Source organism: Dermacentor andersoni, chromosome 2 (genome assembly GCF_023375885.2).
Source record: "Dermacentor andersoni chromosome 2, qqDerAnde1_hic_scaffold, whole genome shotgun sequence".
Lineage (NCBI taxonomy): Eukaryota > Metazoa > Arthropoda > Arachnida > Ixodida > Ixodidae > Dermacentor > Dermacentor andersoni.
The window spans coordinates 126,878,032-126,896,983 of record NC_092815.1 but is presented as its reverse complement, the minus strand read 5'-3'; the positions used below and the strand labels follow the sequence as shown (position 1 = coordinate 126,896,983).

General features: G+C 46.8%; 2 protein-coding genes across 3 annotated transcripts in view; one reads left to right on the top strand and one right to left on the bottom strand.

The window, feature by feature from the left end:
- The window catches only part of Epac (Exchange protein directly activated by cAMP), a 794,549-nt gene that overhangs the window by 384,582 nt on the left and 391,015 nt on the right, over window positions 1-18,952 (bottom strand). For both annotated transcript variants that reach the window (XM_050187979.3, XM_072286537.1), the window contains exon 6: window positions 744-886. In XM_050187979.3, the coding sequence (XP_050043936.1) occupies window positions 744-886 (143 nt within the window). The remainder of the gene's footprint in view (window positions 1-743; window positions 887-18,952) is intronic.
- LOC129387524 (uncharacterized) overlaps window positions 1-18,952 on the top strand; it is a 71,631-nt gene that overhangs the window by 36,450 nt on the left and 16,229 nt on the right. The window lies entirely within an intron of this gene.

The following is an 18,952-nucleotide window of genomic DNA, read 5'->3' as shown; positions in this document are numbered from 1 at the left end:
TTTCTTGAAAATAACTTCGTGGGAATTCTGCTTCCAGTATTTTTCGAGCAAGCGCAACCTTTTAAACCTGCTTTAACTGGTTTGAACCAATTTTTGCGCTACATGGTTCAGCGAGAACCTGGCACGTTTTCCATAAACGGAAAGATAAACCAGAAAAAAGAATAGTGGTTTGACAGACTGCTTGCAAATAATATTTTGTTCAGTACGAGCTTCTATAATAATAATAATAATAATAATAATAATAATAATAATAATAATAATAATAATAATAATAATAATAATAATAATAATAATAATAATAATCATAATAATAATAATAAATACATTATTATTATTATTATTATTATTATTATTATTATTATTATTATTATTATTATTATTATTATTATTATTATTATTCGACTGGAATATTTGAACAAGAGACCTGGTTTAGTTGGGTGCAGCTGCATCGAACGTTCATACTAAAATCCTACAACGGTTAAGTGAGCTTCAAGAAAGGCAATTTTCAACGAGCAGTATTGAAGTCATGCAGATTAAAACATGTACCATATAGACTAGCATTTCCATCCCAGCCGTCGCTTTCCTTCACTGTACCCGTAAGAAGAAACGGAGTTTGACAATATCAGGATATACGAAACAGTTCGCCCATCGTACAACTCCACCATGAGATTTGCGAACAGCGGCACAATTGCGAGGACTTCGCAGGTGACAAACGGAGCAAACCAGAGACGTTGTGTACTCACGCGTGACACCCCTGTCGAGGTCTTCGTAGTATCCGTAGAAGCACAGCTGCTGCAGCAGCACCGGGTGCAGCCGGTGGAAGGCCTTGATGCTGCGCAACCGGCCGTAGATGGACTCCAAGTCGTCCTCGGTCCGGTCCCCGGGACTGCACACAACATATTCGGGTACGTGATAGAGCTCTTGGTGAAGAGGCCAATGTTGGAGAGTTTTAGCGAGTCCAGTGTTCCAGTAATCGCCTACGGACTGGGTGTTTTACCTGATGAGCGGAGGCGCAAATGTTAATGTCCTGCACGGTGCAGCTACCCGGTGGAGCAGAGCTCAACCATAAGAACACAGAGCTAATATTGCAGTAACCAAGTGCATTTTACTTTGCTGCAGGTGAAAATTTTGGGCAGTCGCGTAATCGTGTTGCTGGCAAAAATTTACACCAGCGGCGAACTAAAATGCACTTGGTTACTGCAATATTAGCTCTGTGTTTGTATGTCTAAGCTCTGCACCACCGAGCGTTTCACCATGCAGGCCGTTCCCGTTTGCACCTCCGCTGATCCGGCAAAACGCCAAATTCACTTGCGTTTGCCGGAACACCGTTAATAAAGAATTCTATTACGAAATACATTCACAACAAGACATTTATTAAAGTTTGTCCAATCCAATACAATCCTCGCAAGAGTGAAGGTTGTCGACAGTCGTACAGGTTATCGGACACAACTCTGTTAATACGCTTAGAATGTAGACAGACGAAGTTAGCTTTACAGCGAAGCCGTCAGTGCGACTAGTGAGGCAGAATAAAAGGGAAAAGCCAGGAGGTTAACCAGAAGTGGAAATCGGGTTTGCTATCCTGCAAGGGGGAAGAGAGAACGGGGAAGTAAAGAAGAAAGGGAGCACAGACACACAACCACAGCCAGTCACTATCACCGCCGACTAAGACAGCACAATAGCGATTGTAGCACTACGAACACCCATTCAGTGTACAGCCATTTGTGTTAGTTTGTTTACCTTAAAAACTGCAACAGTTCCCTCGTTGCCCTCAGTGCGACCAGAGCGCGCATGAACTTTATATGCCTGTTTTCACGATTTTCAAGAAAAATGAAATAAACGAGATCACTCACGAACTTTACATATTGTGGAAATGTGGGAAATTTTAGGGGTCATACGCAACAAAATTTTGAATTGTGTGAGTTAATAAGGGGTTAAATAAAATTTACTAAGCCTGCCTTTTACCGCATGTTTAGAAGCATAATATAAAAGGCTTACAATGTTTCGCTGCGTCTGTGACAGGACTGAAGCGGTAGCAATTTCATATTTAGCGAAAATCGACCACATTCTACGGTTGACGTGTACCAAAATTCAAGTGTGAGGGCCATTTAGGTGCCTTAAAATAATTACTGGATCCCCGTTCTCTCCAAATTTTCATGCGTTATACGAGGTGTGTGGTTGGTTTTCCCGGTCTCTTCGGAGAACAATGTCTCGTACTTATTATCTCACTTAAGTAGAAAGCATGTTGTGAGTGCCGATAGATAAATTTTGAATTTGTGGGGTATAACTACGGTCATTGTAGAAAATTATTTATTCAACCGTTCCGGAGCTCCATACCGACGTTATCCACAAGGTTTCCGAGATCCTAATATCACTGTAAGAGACACTGAGTTTAATATTAGTGAAAAGGTGGATGGAAATAGGGGCGGGAGAAGGGCGTTGGGGGGGAGGGGGGAAGTTGCATGTAAAGTGTAATCTGTAATGCAACATACACGTTTTCGGCTTATTTAGAAGCGCTGAAAATAATTACCCAGTCCTTGTTTTGTGCCTATTTTCATAAACTACACGACGTTTGTCGTTGCTTTCTCCGGCGTCCTCGGCGAAATAACCAAGGTGCCATGGTTATATTTGGCGAAAATCAGGGGAACATTATAAGTAATGTGTACTCAAAGTTCATGAGTGTGAGAGTTGATTGTGGGTTTCGCTATGAATTACGCATGCAAGTGCTCCGGAATGTATGAGTGTTTTTACCAGCGGTGCAAACATTATGCCGCCGCCCTAGCGTAACTATATATATGCCTGTGAGATTTTATTTAACTAAAATGCGGGGACTGCTATGGAAAGCTTACATGCAAACTTTAATGCGTGGAAACCAAGTGGCAACCAAGCGCGGTCTTCGTAAAGTATTTCCTTTAACAAATGCATCAAAGCGTTTAGATGGTCATTATCGTAAGCGCTTTTCCGACGTCCCGAGAGAATACTCCATTACGTTACACCATGTTTATGTTTGATGGCAAGTGCAATGTGCAACGAAATTCTAACGTTTCTGGTTTAATTAAATTTGCAAAGAATTGCTGAATTCTCGTTCTTTCCCGGTGTTTTCATGCATCATATGAGGTTCGTAGTACGTTTCCTCAGTGTCCTCGGTGAAGTAATTGAGACACCTTGTTTAGGACTGGCGAATGTAAGGGCTAAGTTATGAGTGATGTGCAGGCAAAGTTCGAAGTGGGTGGGATTAATAGAGGCCTTTGCAATAAATTACGTATGCAAGCGCTTCAGAGCGTTATGAGGGTGTTTTGCTAGCGGCTAAGATTATAGCCTGTTTCACTGGTAGAACTACAAACTTTAACGAGCGCAAATTCAGCGAAAATGAGGATAATGTTCTTTCTCATCTGTGTGCGAAGTTAAATGCGTATGGATCAAGTATAGCCATCGAAAAAAAAATTAACAGCAATTAACATCGCTAGCCTAGACCATATGCTCTGACGTTGCCCCTCGTTACGAGGCACAGAACCAATCAATGAGGAGAAGTGGCTCTCCGCTATCAAGAGCCCCGATGCCGGGGCGCAACTATGGGCTGTCCAGAGGGCCCACAATGCGGCGGTTGGGCAAGGCCTGACTGTCCCAACGTGGGAGCGGCCCGCAGCGCGCTGAGTCGCGTACCTCAGGACCTTATTAAAGTTTTGCATCCATCCATCTAGCAATTTAGAGTGTCATGCGACCGTTCTAAGCTATGTATCCCAACTTCACGAGGTAACTGTACGTTGGACTAAGTTTATATGTGGTGGGAATGTGGGTCATGCTAAGCGCAATGTGTGGCAAAGCTTTCCTGACTTAACTAGGAGAACTGAAAATGTGTATTGAAGCCTCGTTTCTTTCTCTATATTTATGCGTTGCACGAGGCTCGCAATACGTATCCCCGGTGTCGCCGGTGAATTAAGCAAGGGACTTTGGTTATATTTGCTTAAATGAAAATTAAAAGCAACAATATGAAATGAAAGTAAGGCTATGCAATGATTGCGCATGCGCACCGAAAAGTGCTGCCCTCATGCATTTAGAGAACTCGATGGCTTCGAAAGTAAGGTCAGTAGAGGCAGATAAGAAAAATCCACTCCCATTATAGCTGAGCTGTCGCATCGTTGGGGTTTCCAGCATTAATTTGAGTCTTCCGCGATATCTTAGTGGCTGGTTCTTCTAACGGCATACTACAGCCCTCGTTGCAGTGCTCCAGTCTGATATTCCCCAATGGCGGTTGTCGCAGGTTTGGTTTTTACTATCTATTACAACGTGTTGTCAGCATCACAAGATGCTGCTTCAACAATGACGCGGGCCAACGAATCCGCTGGCGTCTTATTCCGTCTATGCGGCCACGGAAAGCTTTTCTCCTTTTCCGTGTCAAAGACGACCCTCTGTTGTAAAACGCCGAGAGTGACCTATGCTCCGTTCCGTACATAGCAGTCAACGCTGTGGAGACTAGAGAGACTTCTTGTAGTGGCTTCGTTCGCACTTGAATATAGTTCGACGTTTTTTGACCGCAATTGTGCGCCACTGTTTCTTTTTATGGAGGCTCAGCATTGAATGAAACAAGTTTTCATCCTTAGATACAAACACATTGCGGTATAAGGCTGCTAAAGCGTTGTTTTAGAACATTTTTTTTTAATTTTTGTCGTTCTTTTCGGTATTTTTGTTTGCAACCCGTAGCGACTAGCCTCACGTGCGTGCTCGCGCGAGTGAACGCTGTTGGCGCGCAGCCAAGCATGGACGGAACGCGCGGAATGATAAATTTTCTTGGCAGAACTTCTTGCGTAGCTTGCACAGCGTTGACTGCTGTGTATGGAACGGAGTATAAAAAACCGCTTTTGGGTGCCATTACTTTGACGTCGCTTGTTGGCGCTTCGATGCGATTACTTTTACAACGACGATATTGATTACAACAGCAAAATGGCGAGACGATGGACTAGGGGATTCATCTTGTACCTATACGTAAGGAATGAGAAACAGGGCAAGAAGCGGGAGCAGATACCATTGCGTTGTGTCTTTCCAGTCTCTGCCCACGTTTCATTCGCTGTTTTCCATTTCGCCTAAAATAGTGACTGAAATACAGAATATCAAATCCAGCTTCACAGTAACGGCGACATTCGATTTAAAACAACGACGTGGTGAAAGAGCGTGGAATACAACGACGAAGGGTGGGAAATGACAGGACGGCGCGCTGGCTCTTAATAAATGTATTGAAAAGCAAAACGCATGTGATGACACCGACGATTTTTGTTTTGATCACCTTCGTAACGGGCTGCGGCCAACAAAGCCCAGTCTGCTTTATCTAATCAAGCGTTACTACATTTATTGCAGTCGCCTTCTGTATCTTCTTAATACTTTCGTTTCTTAAATGTTCTAAATATACATTGTATAGTTACCTAAGCCTATACCGGAGCCGGTCTTCTCAATATTTTGCCTGCCTTTTTTTCCACCAATACTCTAAACGTCTCTTCCTTATCTCGGCTGCTGCCTTTAGTCCAACCGCTTCTGCAAGGTGTACGTTACCTATGGATCTCACTGGGTGAAACCTTCGCATTACATTAAGATGTGCTGAGTGGTCTCCGATTCTTTTGCTGAAGCAGACACATGTCTCATCTTGTTGCGAATATTTGCTTCGGTATGTTTTTGCCCTTAGGCAACCAGCTGGAGCCTCAAATAGCAAGGCACTTCTCTTTGTGTTATCGTACAGGTTTTCCTTTCACATTTCTTTCTTCTCATTCTTGTATATATACATGCTCTTTTCTGTTTCCATTTTCTTTGCATCCAATTTACTGTCACTGTTTCCCTCACTTTATTTTTCATGGCACCTGGTTCGCTATTTACACTTTCAATTACCCTGTACTTGGTTGCCAACTTTCTTGACCTCTTCCTCCGTTTTGTGTCGACGCTTTTCTCGTACAAATGCTCTTTCACTTTAGCCGCCCATGTCTTTTTTTTCATCCACGTTTGTGAGGCCTCTCTAAAAAACTAATTTTGTTCTGCACTTCTATGGCTTCAAAAGAGACCCATGCCACCCCGCAGTGCGTCACTTGTGGTTTTACCGCAGTCTTCCAAAGCCAGCCAGCCTACCGATTTTTGGTTAACTTCCCAACCCGTCAAGATACATGATTTTACGCACAAAATGGCATATGCGAACGTTAGCGCTGGTACTATTGCTCCTTTCCAAATTCCATGCACCACCTCATATATGTGTAGCCCCAAAGTGCTCTGTTTCATTACTGCTACAATCCGCTTCCTCTTTGTTTTCGAATTATCTTGGTGGGTGCTTGAGTAAATCTTTCCTTCGTTTATGTATACGCTGTTAAGAACGGCCCAGCTGAGGTGCAAGTTTTGCCAGCCTGTTGCGACAGCGGCGGCAACTTTTCTTGGAACGCCACCGTTACGCTCTAGCCTCGTCGCCGTTGTGACTGAATGCGATCGGCGGATCAACTATTGTTACTGAACCGCCACCGCCGCCCTGGTCTGCCGCGAGCGGGGGAGTGCTCGAGGGAACGTAGTTCGAGGCTCCTTCCCACGCGCCGTCCAAGACGCAAGACAATTGGCACCCGGCCGCGCTTCGGGGGTCAGCTCGGGGAATAAAAGGCACCTTTCCTGACACAAGCCCCGAGTTCTACGAAGTCCGTCTGACGTCGGCTCCGGACCGTGAACCTGTGTGGAAGTGTGTGTGTGTAAGCCGTCCTGCGGAGAGGCAGCTTGTTTAGGATGACTGGTCGGTCGTTTCCGTCACCTGGGTATCGGGGTAGGACCGTGTGTTTATAAACCGCTGTTGTGCGGCTGCTCAGTGCACTTTCTCAAGCAGTCATGTTAGACTGATGCACTTTCTCAAGCAGTCATGTTAGACTGATGTACTTTTCTCTGGTAGTCATGCTAGACTGATGAACTGCAACGTCCTTATCTAGATACTGTAAGTAAACCCATATTCCTCGTTCTCGATGAGAAGCAGTCCTTCCCTTCAACAACGTCCTCAACGTGGATAAGTTGGACGACGGCATGGGCCAGCTACCTTCTAATTCATGCCCGACTCAAATGTTGACAACTTATTACGAGCGACGGGATTGAGCCCCCAATCCTAACAACGCCGAGTTATTTATATTCCTTTGCTATGGGTATGGCTTGCTGTTGAATTGACACCACTTAATTACTCGTTCACTAAAGATAATATTTTTCGTTTCTCTGTGCTAAATTTCACTCACAGATTCATCACTGCGTTGCCACACATTCGCAAGTCTCTTCAAATATATTTCATTGTCCGCTAGTCGCACTATGTCGTCCGCATATGTAAGCTCAGGGACCTTCTGTTGCACCCTTTCCTAATTACGAATGTAAAATAATTAAACTCTAATTCGCTGCTTTCTGTCGTCTTTCTATGCCCTTTACCAAAACCTGAACAACAATGGAGACAGAGGGCTTCCTTGCTTCAATCCTCGGTGAATTTCCACCTCTTGATTGCACTTCCGCACTTCCCATACGATCTATATAGCCCTTCAGTCACGCCACCTGGCGGTGAGAAACAATCAATCTAAGAAAGTGACAACAATCAAAAATTGATATCTATTGCAATGTAAATCACGTGTTGAGGTTGCCGCATATTGTGAAGATGGACGCACGCAGGAATACTGAAAATATCATATTTCCTTGCGTGTTAACGCGATAGATGGTTGACTGACGCCGCCATATTGAAGGCAAAAAATTTGGAGCCCTTCAAAGCTTAGTTGAGAGTCAGCACTCCTGTCATTTCGTACCCTTCGTCTTTGTCCTTCGCGTTTTTCGCCATGACACCACACGAAATCGCGCAGCCATTGTTAAGCTTATATTATACAACACTTTGTCGCTACCGTTGGTGCTTCGGGCCTGTTGCTAATGTAGAAGAAACACTCACACGCCATGAACGCACGCAGCCGAAGCAATAACGGAGTTTTCCGCAAAAGAGCTTGCCTTGTGGCACACAATACGAATGAATCGACGAACAAACACACCAAAAGATGAGCGGATCCATAACTGGTGTTACTCTGAAAATGAGGATTTGATTGGCTTTGCAAATACAGTTACTGCTCGAATTCGCTGGCTACATAGGGTCTGGTAGCAATGACACAAAATGCGTCTGATATCAATCGTGTCTGAACTGTACCATTTCCTTCAGGAGTCAACTTCGAAGCAAGCTTTCATCGTTTCATTTCAGAAGCAGATAGGAACCAGGTTCGTGGCACGCACTACCACGTTCATCCCATACTTTCGGCTATTTTCTCCTGCCGCCAGCAAAGGTACTAGCAAGTGCCCTTTACGCATGTCGACAATGCGTAAATACGATCAATATGAATTGTAATTAAGCGTTAAATTGTCCAGGTATCAGCCATACTAATTTGACGTCAAGTGGCTAGCTTTGTGGTCCGGTTGCTTCGTTACTTTCAGCGCGATGAATCTAGTAGTTGCGTAAGCTGAACCACCATTGACGTGTGTCGAGCTACAGCAGTGTCTTTCTGGGCGCCTCCTTCTCCAGCGCTCCTCTTGCGCCCTATGGCAGGATTAGTACGGGATACATTCCCAGTCTCCAGAATTTTTGTAAAGTTTTTTGCATTTGGACTAGTTCTACTATTTTACGAATGTTGCGTCAAATTTTATAAAAAAAATAACTCTGTTCACGAGAAAGGTCCTCAAATATTCCGTTGGATGTTTTTTGGTGATGAAAGAACGCAAGATGGACTCGGCTGTAAAGTTTGAATGAAATGAATTTATGCCAACAAGCTCCTTAAGCGTGGATACGAAATGGGCAACAGCAACGTCGCAAAACACGATGTTGCTTGTCACTGCGTTCTGTTCCAATCTTGTTACTGCTATTGTGTTGCGGCTGAGAGTAAACTATCGTTAATGAAATGCATAAGTGCCCCACCATGGCGTTGTGCTATGGGCCAATTTAAAAGAAAAACACCAGCCAATCGGACCGTGCAAGTAATCACGGAACGCCGTAGCTGCTGGTGAAGGCATATGTAAACGAAGTACGTCCTTTAATAGTTTTCAGCAGCTCAAACACGGCACCATTTGGCCAGCTGCCGCTCCTTCGAGCCCACAGTGTTCCTGACGTAGAGATAGGGCACAGAAGGCGTGCTTCGCGCCACGCGAAAACTAGTAGCACGAGAACTAGTGTTTCTGTATATAGATCATATACAGAAACACTAACGAGAACTAAAGTCCCTTGATAATTTGAAAGTACCGCCACTCTTGGAACTCTGCCGCTGCCGCGCGACCTCCTCGCCTCCTCCTCGCCCCTATCGCGCCCCCTCCCACGCGGAAGCCAGTCCCCCCCCCCCCCCCCCCCCGTTTTTCTGCAGGACGATTGGTCTCCCAGCCGTTGCCCTTGGAACCGCGCTGATCGTGCGTTTGGCTTGTGTTTTTCTTTTTCGTTCGCGCCATTTTTCTCCTCAGCTTGGCTGGCTCGGCGCCTTAGCTCGGCGTAGCGAACGTTGTACGCTGTGTTAAACTGCTCTATGTGCTAGGACTATGCATTGCTGTTGCGCATATAACTGCAATAAGATGCCTGAAGGTGGTGATGCCGTTTTTATGATACCACAAGGAAAGTGTGACGGCTTGCGCAGGAAGCAGTGGCTGCATTACATTGGCCGAAAGAACTTTGTTCCAACAAAGAACAGCGTTGTTTGCGAGGTGAGACGTTTTTCTTACTGCTCGTAGCAAAGTATTCCGTAATGCTGCATTTTTTTTCATTCTTCCGGCCTGCTCACCAGCGTTTTTGTTGCGGCAATTTGTACGTTGCATAAAAATGCGGTTGTCCTCAGTATGCTTAATATTCCGCGGCGGCTCCATCACCTGGCACGTCGCCAACTGTTATTCAGTCGGAAACGCAGCACTCTAGATTCTGTTTTCCGCTGTCAAGAATTATGTACGAAGACACGGCCTCTCGATCGCACTTTTCGCGATTGTTAGGATCCGTTGCCTGTTTTACTGAAAATTGAAATAGCGGCTTGTAGAGGAGCTATTATGTCTAGCTTACGTCGATCTGTGCGTCAGTCAGATACAATGAATGCAAGCCCTGAAAAAACTAGTGGCAATTTAAAAAAAGAAACGAGAACCGGAAGACAGATACTGCGGGACCTTGGCCTCGAGCCGAGGGAAGGCAAGCAGCAGAAAGACGTACCTATACCGGATAGCATCAACAGAAAGCTCAGGGTCTGCCCGATCCCGAGGAACGTGAACCCCGAGCACAACAAGGAGCGGAGGTTGGCGAGGACCAAGGCTCTCGTGGACCTCCACGCCAGAGAAGAAGGCGCCGTCTACGTGGACACGGCGGAGTATCGAGGGAGCAGCGACGCATACGCGGCGGTGGCTATCGGGGCATCGACGGGTGCAACGAAGACCGCGGCGAGCGTGCGGACTCGAGAGGCGCACCGGGCGGAGGAGGTGGCCATCGCCTTGGCCGTCTCCGACCCCGGATGCACTACAGTGTTGTGTGACTCTAGAACGGCAGTGAACTACGCCAAGGGTAGGGTATGTAGTGAGGCCGCGCGCATACTGCGCAAGGCCGAAGACATCGGACGCAAAAGTGCTGTGGTGATCAAGTGGTTTCCGGCCCACATGGGCAGTGACGTGTCGGAACGCGGGAACGTGAACCACAACGAGACGGCCAACTCGGCCGCGCGAGGACTAACCAACCGCGCAGCTGCAAGCACGGCCGACTCGGTCGCGGTGCAGTGCCAAGGACAAGATGACCACCTTCAACGAAATAGTGAAGTGGTACAGACTGAACAGACAGACTATGCCGCCACCTCACCCGGGGCTTACCCGGAAGGAGGCAGTGTTATACAGACAGTTACAGACGGGGCCCCTGCTCACCCCGGTGCTAGCTAAGCACGTGCGTCCGAGGGTGTATGCGAGTGACGTGTGTAGACTGTGCGCGAAGGAGAGAGCCACCGCGGCTCACATCCTTTGGGACTGTAGCATAAATCCGCGTGAAGCCAGCGAGAAGACGACGATCCCGCCGCAGCTAGAGGCTGCAACGAGGAGCTATGACCGAGAGACACAACTCAAGGCCGTCCAGCAGGTCTCGGCAGCTCTAGAGAGGCAGCGACCGCTCGAAACCGAGGAGAAGGGGGGCAGCACCCCCAGGAAGGGGGCGGCGGCCCTCTCGGACCCGCGGAAGTAGCGAGGAACCAAGACCTCGAGGAGCACAACGCACGAGACTGACCTAGGGGCCGCGTCGCGGTAAAAGCTTGTCCTCCCTGCGTGGAGGGAGCCTAACCGACTCTGCAGGCATTTTCAATAAAGTTGTTCTTTCTCTCTCTCTCTCTCTCAGGTGCCAAAACCACTTTCTGATTATGAGGCACGCCGTAGTGGGGTACTCCGGAAATTTCGACCACCTGGGGTTCTTTGACGTGCACCTAATCTAAGTACCCCACGGGTGTTTTCGCATTTCGCCCCCATCGAAATGCGGCCGCCGTGGCCGGGATTCGATCCCGTGACCTGGTGCTCAGCAGCCCAACACCATAGCCACTAAGCAACCACGGCGGATTAGTGGCAAGTGTACCCGTGGTATTGCAGGTGACGAGCGCTAGCTAGTCCACATTGCGTTTAAGTTTTAAGGCGAAAGCCTTTAGATCTCTGTTTCAAGGTGGCATTGTGAACAGAAAATATCACGTGACCGAAGGAAGGCCAGAGGCGACCCAAAGAACGTCCACCCCTGTATAAGAGAATGATTAGCCAGGTGAACTAATGATTCATTAGCGATTGAATTAAGGTCAATTAGGGAGGATTAAGGTAGATTATAGTGTGTTGAGTTGGATTAAGGTGCATGAATAAGGATTAAGGTGGATGGAGGAGGGTTAGGGTGGATTAGGGTTGATGGAGTATTAAGACCGATTAGGGTGCAGGAGCAGTTAGGGAGGATTAAGGTGGAGTGGATAAAGGAGGATTAAGGTCGCTTAGGGTTGATAAAGGTGGATTGAGACCGATTACGATGGATCAGGGTAGATTAAGGTGCATTAGGCTTGATAGAGGTGGATTAGGGTGTATTAAGGTGGATTAAGGTGTATTCAGGAGTATTAAGGTGTATGAAAGAAGATCAAGGTGGTTGAAGGTGGATTAGGGTGGGTAAGGGTCAATTATGCTTAATGAAGGAGTATTAAGACCGATTAGGGTGTATTAAGAAGGGTTAAGATGCATGAACAAGAATTAAGGGGGATTAGGCTGGATGAGGGAGGATTAAGGTTGTAAAGCCTACTGTAATGAACCTTAATCCATGCTAGACCTTCATCCACCTTAACCTACCTTAATCCATCTTAATTCCCCATAATCCCCTTCCATCGACCTTAATCCACCCTAATCCCTCTTAATGCACCTTAGTCCTCGTTAATCCACCTTAATACTCATTCATTCACTTTAATATGCCCTAATGCACGTTGATCCTCCTTAATGCACCGTAATCCATCTTCATCGACTTTAACCCACCCTAATCCTCTTTAATGCGCCTTAATCCACCCTAATTCTCAATTCATTTTAATCTACCCTAAGCCGCCACAATGGACCTAATGCCCAATGGACCTTCATCCACTTTCATCGACCTTAATCCTCCTTAATCCACCCTAATCATTAATTCACTTCAATCCTCCCTAATCCACCATAACCTCCCTTATGCACTTAAATCCACCTTCATTCGCCCTTAATCCACCTTATCGACTTTAATGAACCTTAATCCTCCTTATTACACCTTAATGCATCCTAATCCAATCAATAATCAATCATTACTTAACTCTTCTAATTAATAAACATCTCTTATACACCAGAGCACCATGAATTCAAAGCGCGCCGCCATACTGGTGAGCGCCGGTCGCGCCATCTATCCCAAGCGCCGCGAAGTAGCAGACCTAGGCTGCCACACCGGGAGATGCGACCCGGCGCAAAAGCGAAACTTGGGCGGAAGGCGTGTCGCGTTTTTTCTAACCTGTCATTATCGCTGTGTCGATTCAATCAAACTTCAAGACCTCATGCAAGTCCTCAATGGCCACACTGAGTGCCGTGCAGACTGCAGAAGCGAATACATAGGGCAAGTACGCTATTACGTTTGTACAAACCGCGTGCTATATGCTAGAACACGTGTGAGCTGTAATATCCCCGTATTTTTGGCACGTTACCTGTAAAAGAATATACAGCACTGTGTTGGTGTCATATATTATTAAAGGTTGCGCGATAAAGCTTTATGAAAATTCTACTTTTTAGCATGCATCACGCGGCAAAATTTTGCCCGGGCGTATGCTATGCGACGAGTTTCGCGGAAAGCGGTGTTTATCCCGTAAGTGCTCAGAAGCATGCGGTAAATTCCTCGTTGGCGTCACCTATTCTCCTTGCATAGGCGCGGTACATCGGACACATTTTCTCGCGCCTGCGGCGCTCGTGCTGTATCAGTCATGGCGGATTATACCATTCTTGCGCCTTCCGGCGCTCTAGCTTCAACACAGCCTCATCGATTTTCCCGGGGGAGCAGTAGGGGCGAGGGGGAGCAGTAGTAGAGACAGGGCCTGCTCTCCTGGAACAGTATCTTAGCTCGTGCCAGTATTTTGGTTTTGTGCTCTCCGTGACTTTTCAAATGCATTTTTTAATGGTCCCCTTTGAGTTAAAATGTTTTGAAAGCATGCAATTGCCGAGCATCACCTGCGATACTCACTTGTGCATTTTTACTGGGTTGCTAGTTCTTCCTATTAACTGCAGCTATCCACCGGTGGCGCAGCTTGGCCTTCTTCGTTGCGGATGGAAATCGGTGCGAGCTGAAAACACCGCACCGGCACGATTCCCTACGTGTGTTGTGCTCTTTGCAAACATCGCTAAGTAACCTGCTCCTTTTGCGCTGGTTGTTTTGGCATCCAAACACGACGCAATGCCGCCCAGATGCCTTCTTGTACTTTGGATACGCGTGGACGGGCACATTTCCGCACTTTGGAGTCCTAGAGCTGGCGCTTTCCATGTCTACTGGTCGCCGACGAACACACTTTGGCAGCCCAGTACAATATGGCGCTGGCCGGCCGGGCAACCCGGGTGCGAGAGTATGCGTTCGGTTAGTCTGGGTGCGAGGCTATCGTGTTCTGGCCTATACACGGCTGCATATGCCTTGGTTCGCTTCTGGTCTTCCTTCGGTCACGTCATATTTTCTGTAGCTCACAACGCGACCTTGAAACAGTTCTAAGGCTTTCGCTTAATAAGTCACACACAAAGGGATGTGCCACAAGCAATACTAGATCAGGCACATAAAGTAAAGCACCTTATCATGTGGCAGAACGATTGTCTGGAGTATAGAACTCGCCTCAAAGCTGCTTTTACATCAGTGTACCCGAGTGTACCCATCAGTATAACCGAGCTCAGATTGGTCCACCTTGACTGACCAAGTAGGGCACCACTGTAGGTTAAATGAGGCGTACAACTCCTGCGGGACCCGCCGTGGTTGCTCAGTGGTTATGGTGTTAGACTGCTGAGCACGAGGTCGCGGGATCGGACCCCGTCCACGGCGGCCGCATTTCGATGGGGGCGAAATGCGAAAACACCCGTGTACTTAGAATTAGGTGCACGTTAAAGAACCCCAGGTGGTCGAAATTTTCGGAGTCCTCCACTACGGCGTGCATAATCAGAAAGTGGTTTTGTCACGTAAAACCACATAAATTAATTTTTAATTTAACTCCTACGGGGACGGTAGAGTATCCGTCTCCAGTGCAAGAGGACCGTGATTCAAATCCCGGTGCCGCGCTATTCTCCACCGGAAAATACAAAAAAAAAAACCGTGTGTTGAGAAAATTGCACAAACAGGCCTGGAGTGCGGCCTGATCCCGGTGACCAGAACCGGTAACGCACTCTCTCACCAGAGCAGGATTGGCCACCCTGGTGCAGTACTTGGCCACAACCTCCTATATGAATACAACAATCGAACCCCGGCCCTCAGTCCCCAGCAGCCGCGAAGCAACTGACCACGGCGGCGGTCAGATCTGTGACGCTGCAGAGGGTGCTAAGAATACCTGGCTCCGGACAGGCCGCCATTGGAATCTGAACCTGGCAACGTTTAACGTTAGAACGCTATCTAGTGAGGCGAGTCTAGCAGTGTTATTGGAGGAATTAGAGGGTAGTAAATGGGATATAATAGGGCTCAGTGAGGTTAGGAGGACAAAAGAAGCATATACAGTGCTAAAAAGCGGGCATGTACTGTGTTACCGGGGCTTAGCGGAGAGACGAGAACTAGGAGTCGGATTCCTGATTAATAAGGAAATAGCTGGTAACATACAGGAATTCTATAGCATTAACGAGAGGGTGGCATGTCTTGTTGTGAAACTTAATAAGAGGTACAAAATGAAGGTTGTACAGGTCTACGCTCCTACATCTAGTCATGATGACCAGGAAGTCGAAAGCTTTTATGAAGACGTAGAATCGGCGATGGGTAAAGTCAAAACAAAATACACTATACTGATGGGCGACTTCAATGCCAGGGTAGGCAAGAAGCAGGCTGGAGACAAGTCAGTGGGGGAATATGGCATAGGCTCTAGGAATAGCAGAGGAGAATTATTAGTAGAGTTTGCAGAACAGAATAATATGCGTATAATGAATACCTTTTTCCGCAAGCGGGTTAGCCGAAAGTGGACGTGGAGGAGCCCGAATGGTGAGACTAGAAATGAAATCGACTTCATACTCTGCGCGAACCCTGGCATCATTCAAGATGTAGACGTGCTCGGCAAGGTACGCTGCAGTGACCACAGGATGGTAAGAACTCGAATTAGCCTAGACTTGAGGAGGGAACGAAAGAAACTGGTACACAAGAAGCCAATCAATGAGTTAGCGGTAAGAGGGAAACTAGAGGAATTCCGGATCAAACTACAGAACAGGTATTCCGCTTTAACTCAGGAAGAGGACCTTAGTGTTGAAGCAATGAACGACAATCTCATGGGCATCATTAAGGAGTGCGCAATAGAAGTCGGTGGTAACGCCGTTAGACAGGAAACCAGTAAGCTATCGCAGGAGACGAAAGATCTGATCAAGAAACGCCAATGTATGAAAGCCTCTAATCCTACAACTAGAATAGAACTGGCAGAACTTTCTAAGTTAATCAACAAGCGTAAGACAGCGGACATCAGGAACTATAATATGGATAGAATTGAACAGGCTCTCAGGAACGGAGGAAGCCTAAAAACAGTGAAGAAGAAACTAGGAATAGGCAAGAATCAGATGTGTGCGTTAAGAGACAAAGCCGGCAATATCGTTACTAATATGGACGAGATAGTTCAAGTGGCTGAGGAGTTCTATAGAGATTTATACAGTACCAGTGGCACCCACGACGATAGTGGAAGAGAGAATAGCCTAGAGGAATTCGAAATCCCACAGGTAACGCCAGAAGAAGTAAAGAAAGCCTTAGGAGCTATGCAAAGGGGGAAGGCAGCTGGGGAGGATCAGGTAACAGCAGATTTGTTGAAGGATGGTGGTCAGATTGTTCTAGAGAAACTGGCCACCCTGTATACGCAATGCCTCATAACCTCGAGCGTACCGGAATCTTGGAAGAACGCTAACATAATCCTAATCCATAAGAAAGGGGACGCCAAAGACTTGAAAAATTATAGACCGATCAGCTTACTGTCCGTTGCCTACAAAGTATTTACTAAGGTAATCGCAAATAGAATCAGGAACACCTTAGACTTCTGTCAACCAAAGGACCAGGCAGGATTCCGTAAAGGCTACTCAACAATAGACCATATTCACACTATCAATCAAGTGATAGAGAAATGTGCAGAATATAACCAACCCTTATATATAGCTTTCATTGATTACGAGAAAGCGTTTGATTCAGTCGAAACCTCAGCAGTCATGGAGGCATTACGGAATCAGGGTGTAGATGAGCCATATGTAAAAATACTGGAAGATATCTATAGCGGCTCCACAGCCACCGTAGTCCTCCACAAAGAAAGCAACAAAATCCCTATAAAGAAAGGCGTCAGACAGGGAGATACGATATCTCCAATGCTATTCACAGCATGTTTACAGGAGGTATTCAGAGGCCTGGAGTGGGAAGAATTGGGGATAAAAGTTGATGGAGAATACCTTAGCAACTTGCGATTCGCTGATGATATTGCCTTGCTTAGTAACTCAGGAGACCAATTGCAATGCATGCTCACTGACCTGGAGAGGCAAAGCAGAAGGGTGGGTCTGAAAATTAATCTGCAGAAAACTAAAGTACTGTTTAACAGTCTCGGAAGAGAACAGCAGTTTACGATAGGTAGCGAAACACTGGAAGTGGTAAGGGAATACATCTACTTAGGGCAGGTAGTGACCACGGATCCGGATCATGAGACTGAAATAACCAGAAGAATAAGAATGGGTTGGGGTGCGTTTGGCAGGCATTCTCAAATCATGAACAGTAGGTTGCCACTATCCCTCAAAAGGAAAGTGTACAACAGCTGTGTGTTACCAGTACTCACATATGGGGCAGAAACCTGGAGGCTTACGAAAAGGGTTCTGCTGAAATTGAGAACGACGCAACGAGCTATGGAAAGAAGAATGATGGGTGTAACGTTAAGGGATAAGAAAAGAGCAGATTGGGTGAGGCAACAAACGCGGGTAAACGACATCTTAGTTGAAATCAAGAAAAAGAAATGGGCATGGGCCGGACATGTAATGAGGAGGGAAGATAACCGATGGTCACTAAGAGCTACGGACTGGATTCCAAGAGAAGGGAAGCGTAGCAGGGGGCGGCAGAAAGTTAGGTGGGCAGATGACATTAAGACGTTTGCAGGGACAACATGGCCACAATTAGTACATGACCGGGGTAGTTGGAGAAGTATGGGAGAGGCCTTTGCCCTGCAGTGGGCGTAACTAGGCTGATGATGATGATGATGACCCCGTTCATACGGCTTTAAGAAAATACCAACCTCCTCATAAACGTTGCCTTCAGCATTATCGATGCTGTCATCAGCATTTCTCAAAATTTTCAACACCAATGGGGCGCGCAACTGCCCCAATATTACACGCCTACATAGAATGCTGCGGCCCGTCCGCGAGAGCCCAGGAGAAAAAGGGAGCCGTGCGCAGCCGGCGGGCAAGGAGAATCGAGGAGGAAAGCGCCACGAGGAGGAGAGTGTCGCTACTTTCAAATTATCAAGGGGTTTTAAAGAAAACCAAATGTCAGCGCCATCTAGGTATTTCCTCCATAAAGCTATATTCACCACGGCATTGGTTGGACCACCTTATCAACTGAGCCTGCCTATGTTATTTTGTTTTTGAGAAACGTTAAAACCTGACAAAACTGCGACTAGTTCTTTAGAATGATAGCAGCACCATGCGCACTTCAAATGCATAGCACGGCTGAGCCAAAAATACGAACACGCCAGTCGATGCAGGTATGAAATAGTTTCGAACAACTTCGAGCTGTAAACATTAGCCAAATTTTCATGTTTTGCACGTAAAAGATTGTAACATTGCGTTTCAAGTCATGCTTGCGAAGAAACAGCGGTTTATTGCGTTCAATTCTGGTTCGATATCTTGCTTTAAAGACGGCCGACATTGCGCTGAGCGTGGCTCAGCTCGACTGTCCCCTAGAAATTAAGCGAACCGGAGAGCCCGTCGCTTTGCGCAAGTCTATTATTGAGATCGCACCCACTCTGCTTAATTACCGACTGATGGCGAAATCTCAGGACGGAAGCGTCTGGCAGAAGGCCCCGAGATTAACTGTGCTCTGGGCCGATGACCAGCGGGCAGACACGAGTTCACACAGTGGGCGGCTGCAGTGAGCCAGACCTCTTACGAACCGGCCGGCAGCGCCCAACTAACAACGCGCGGCACGCAAGCACTTTCCCGCGAGGGCTTGGAGAACCCCGTTTATTGGCTTTCGTGGACGAAGGAGAGATGGCGCGAGCAGTTCGCGAGTCGATGGGAAGTCTGATGGGGAGCCCGC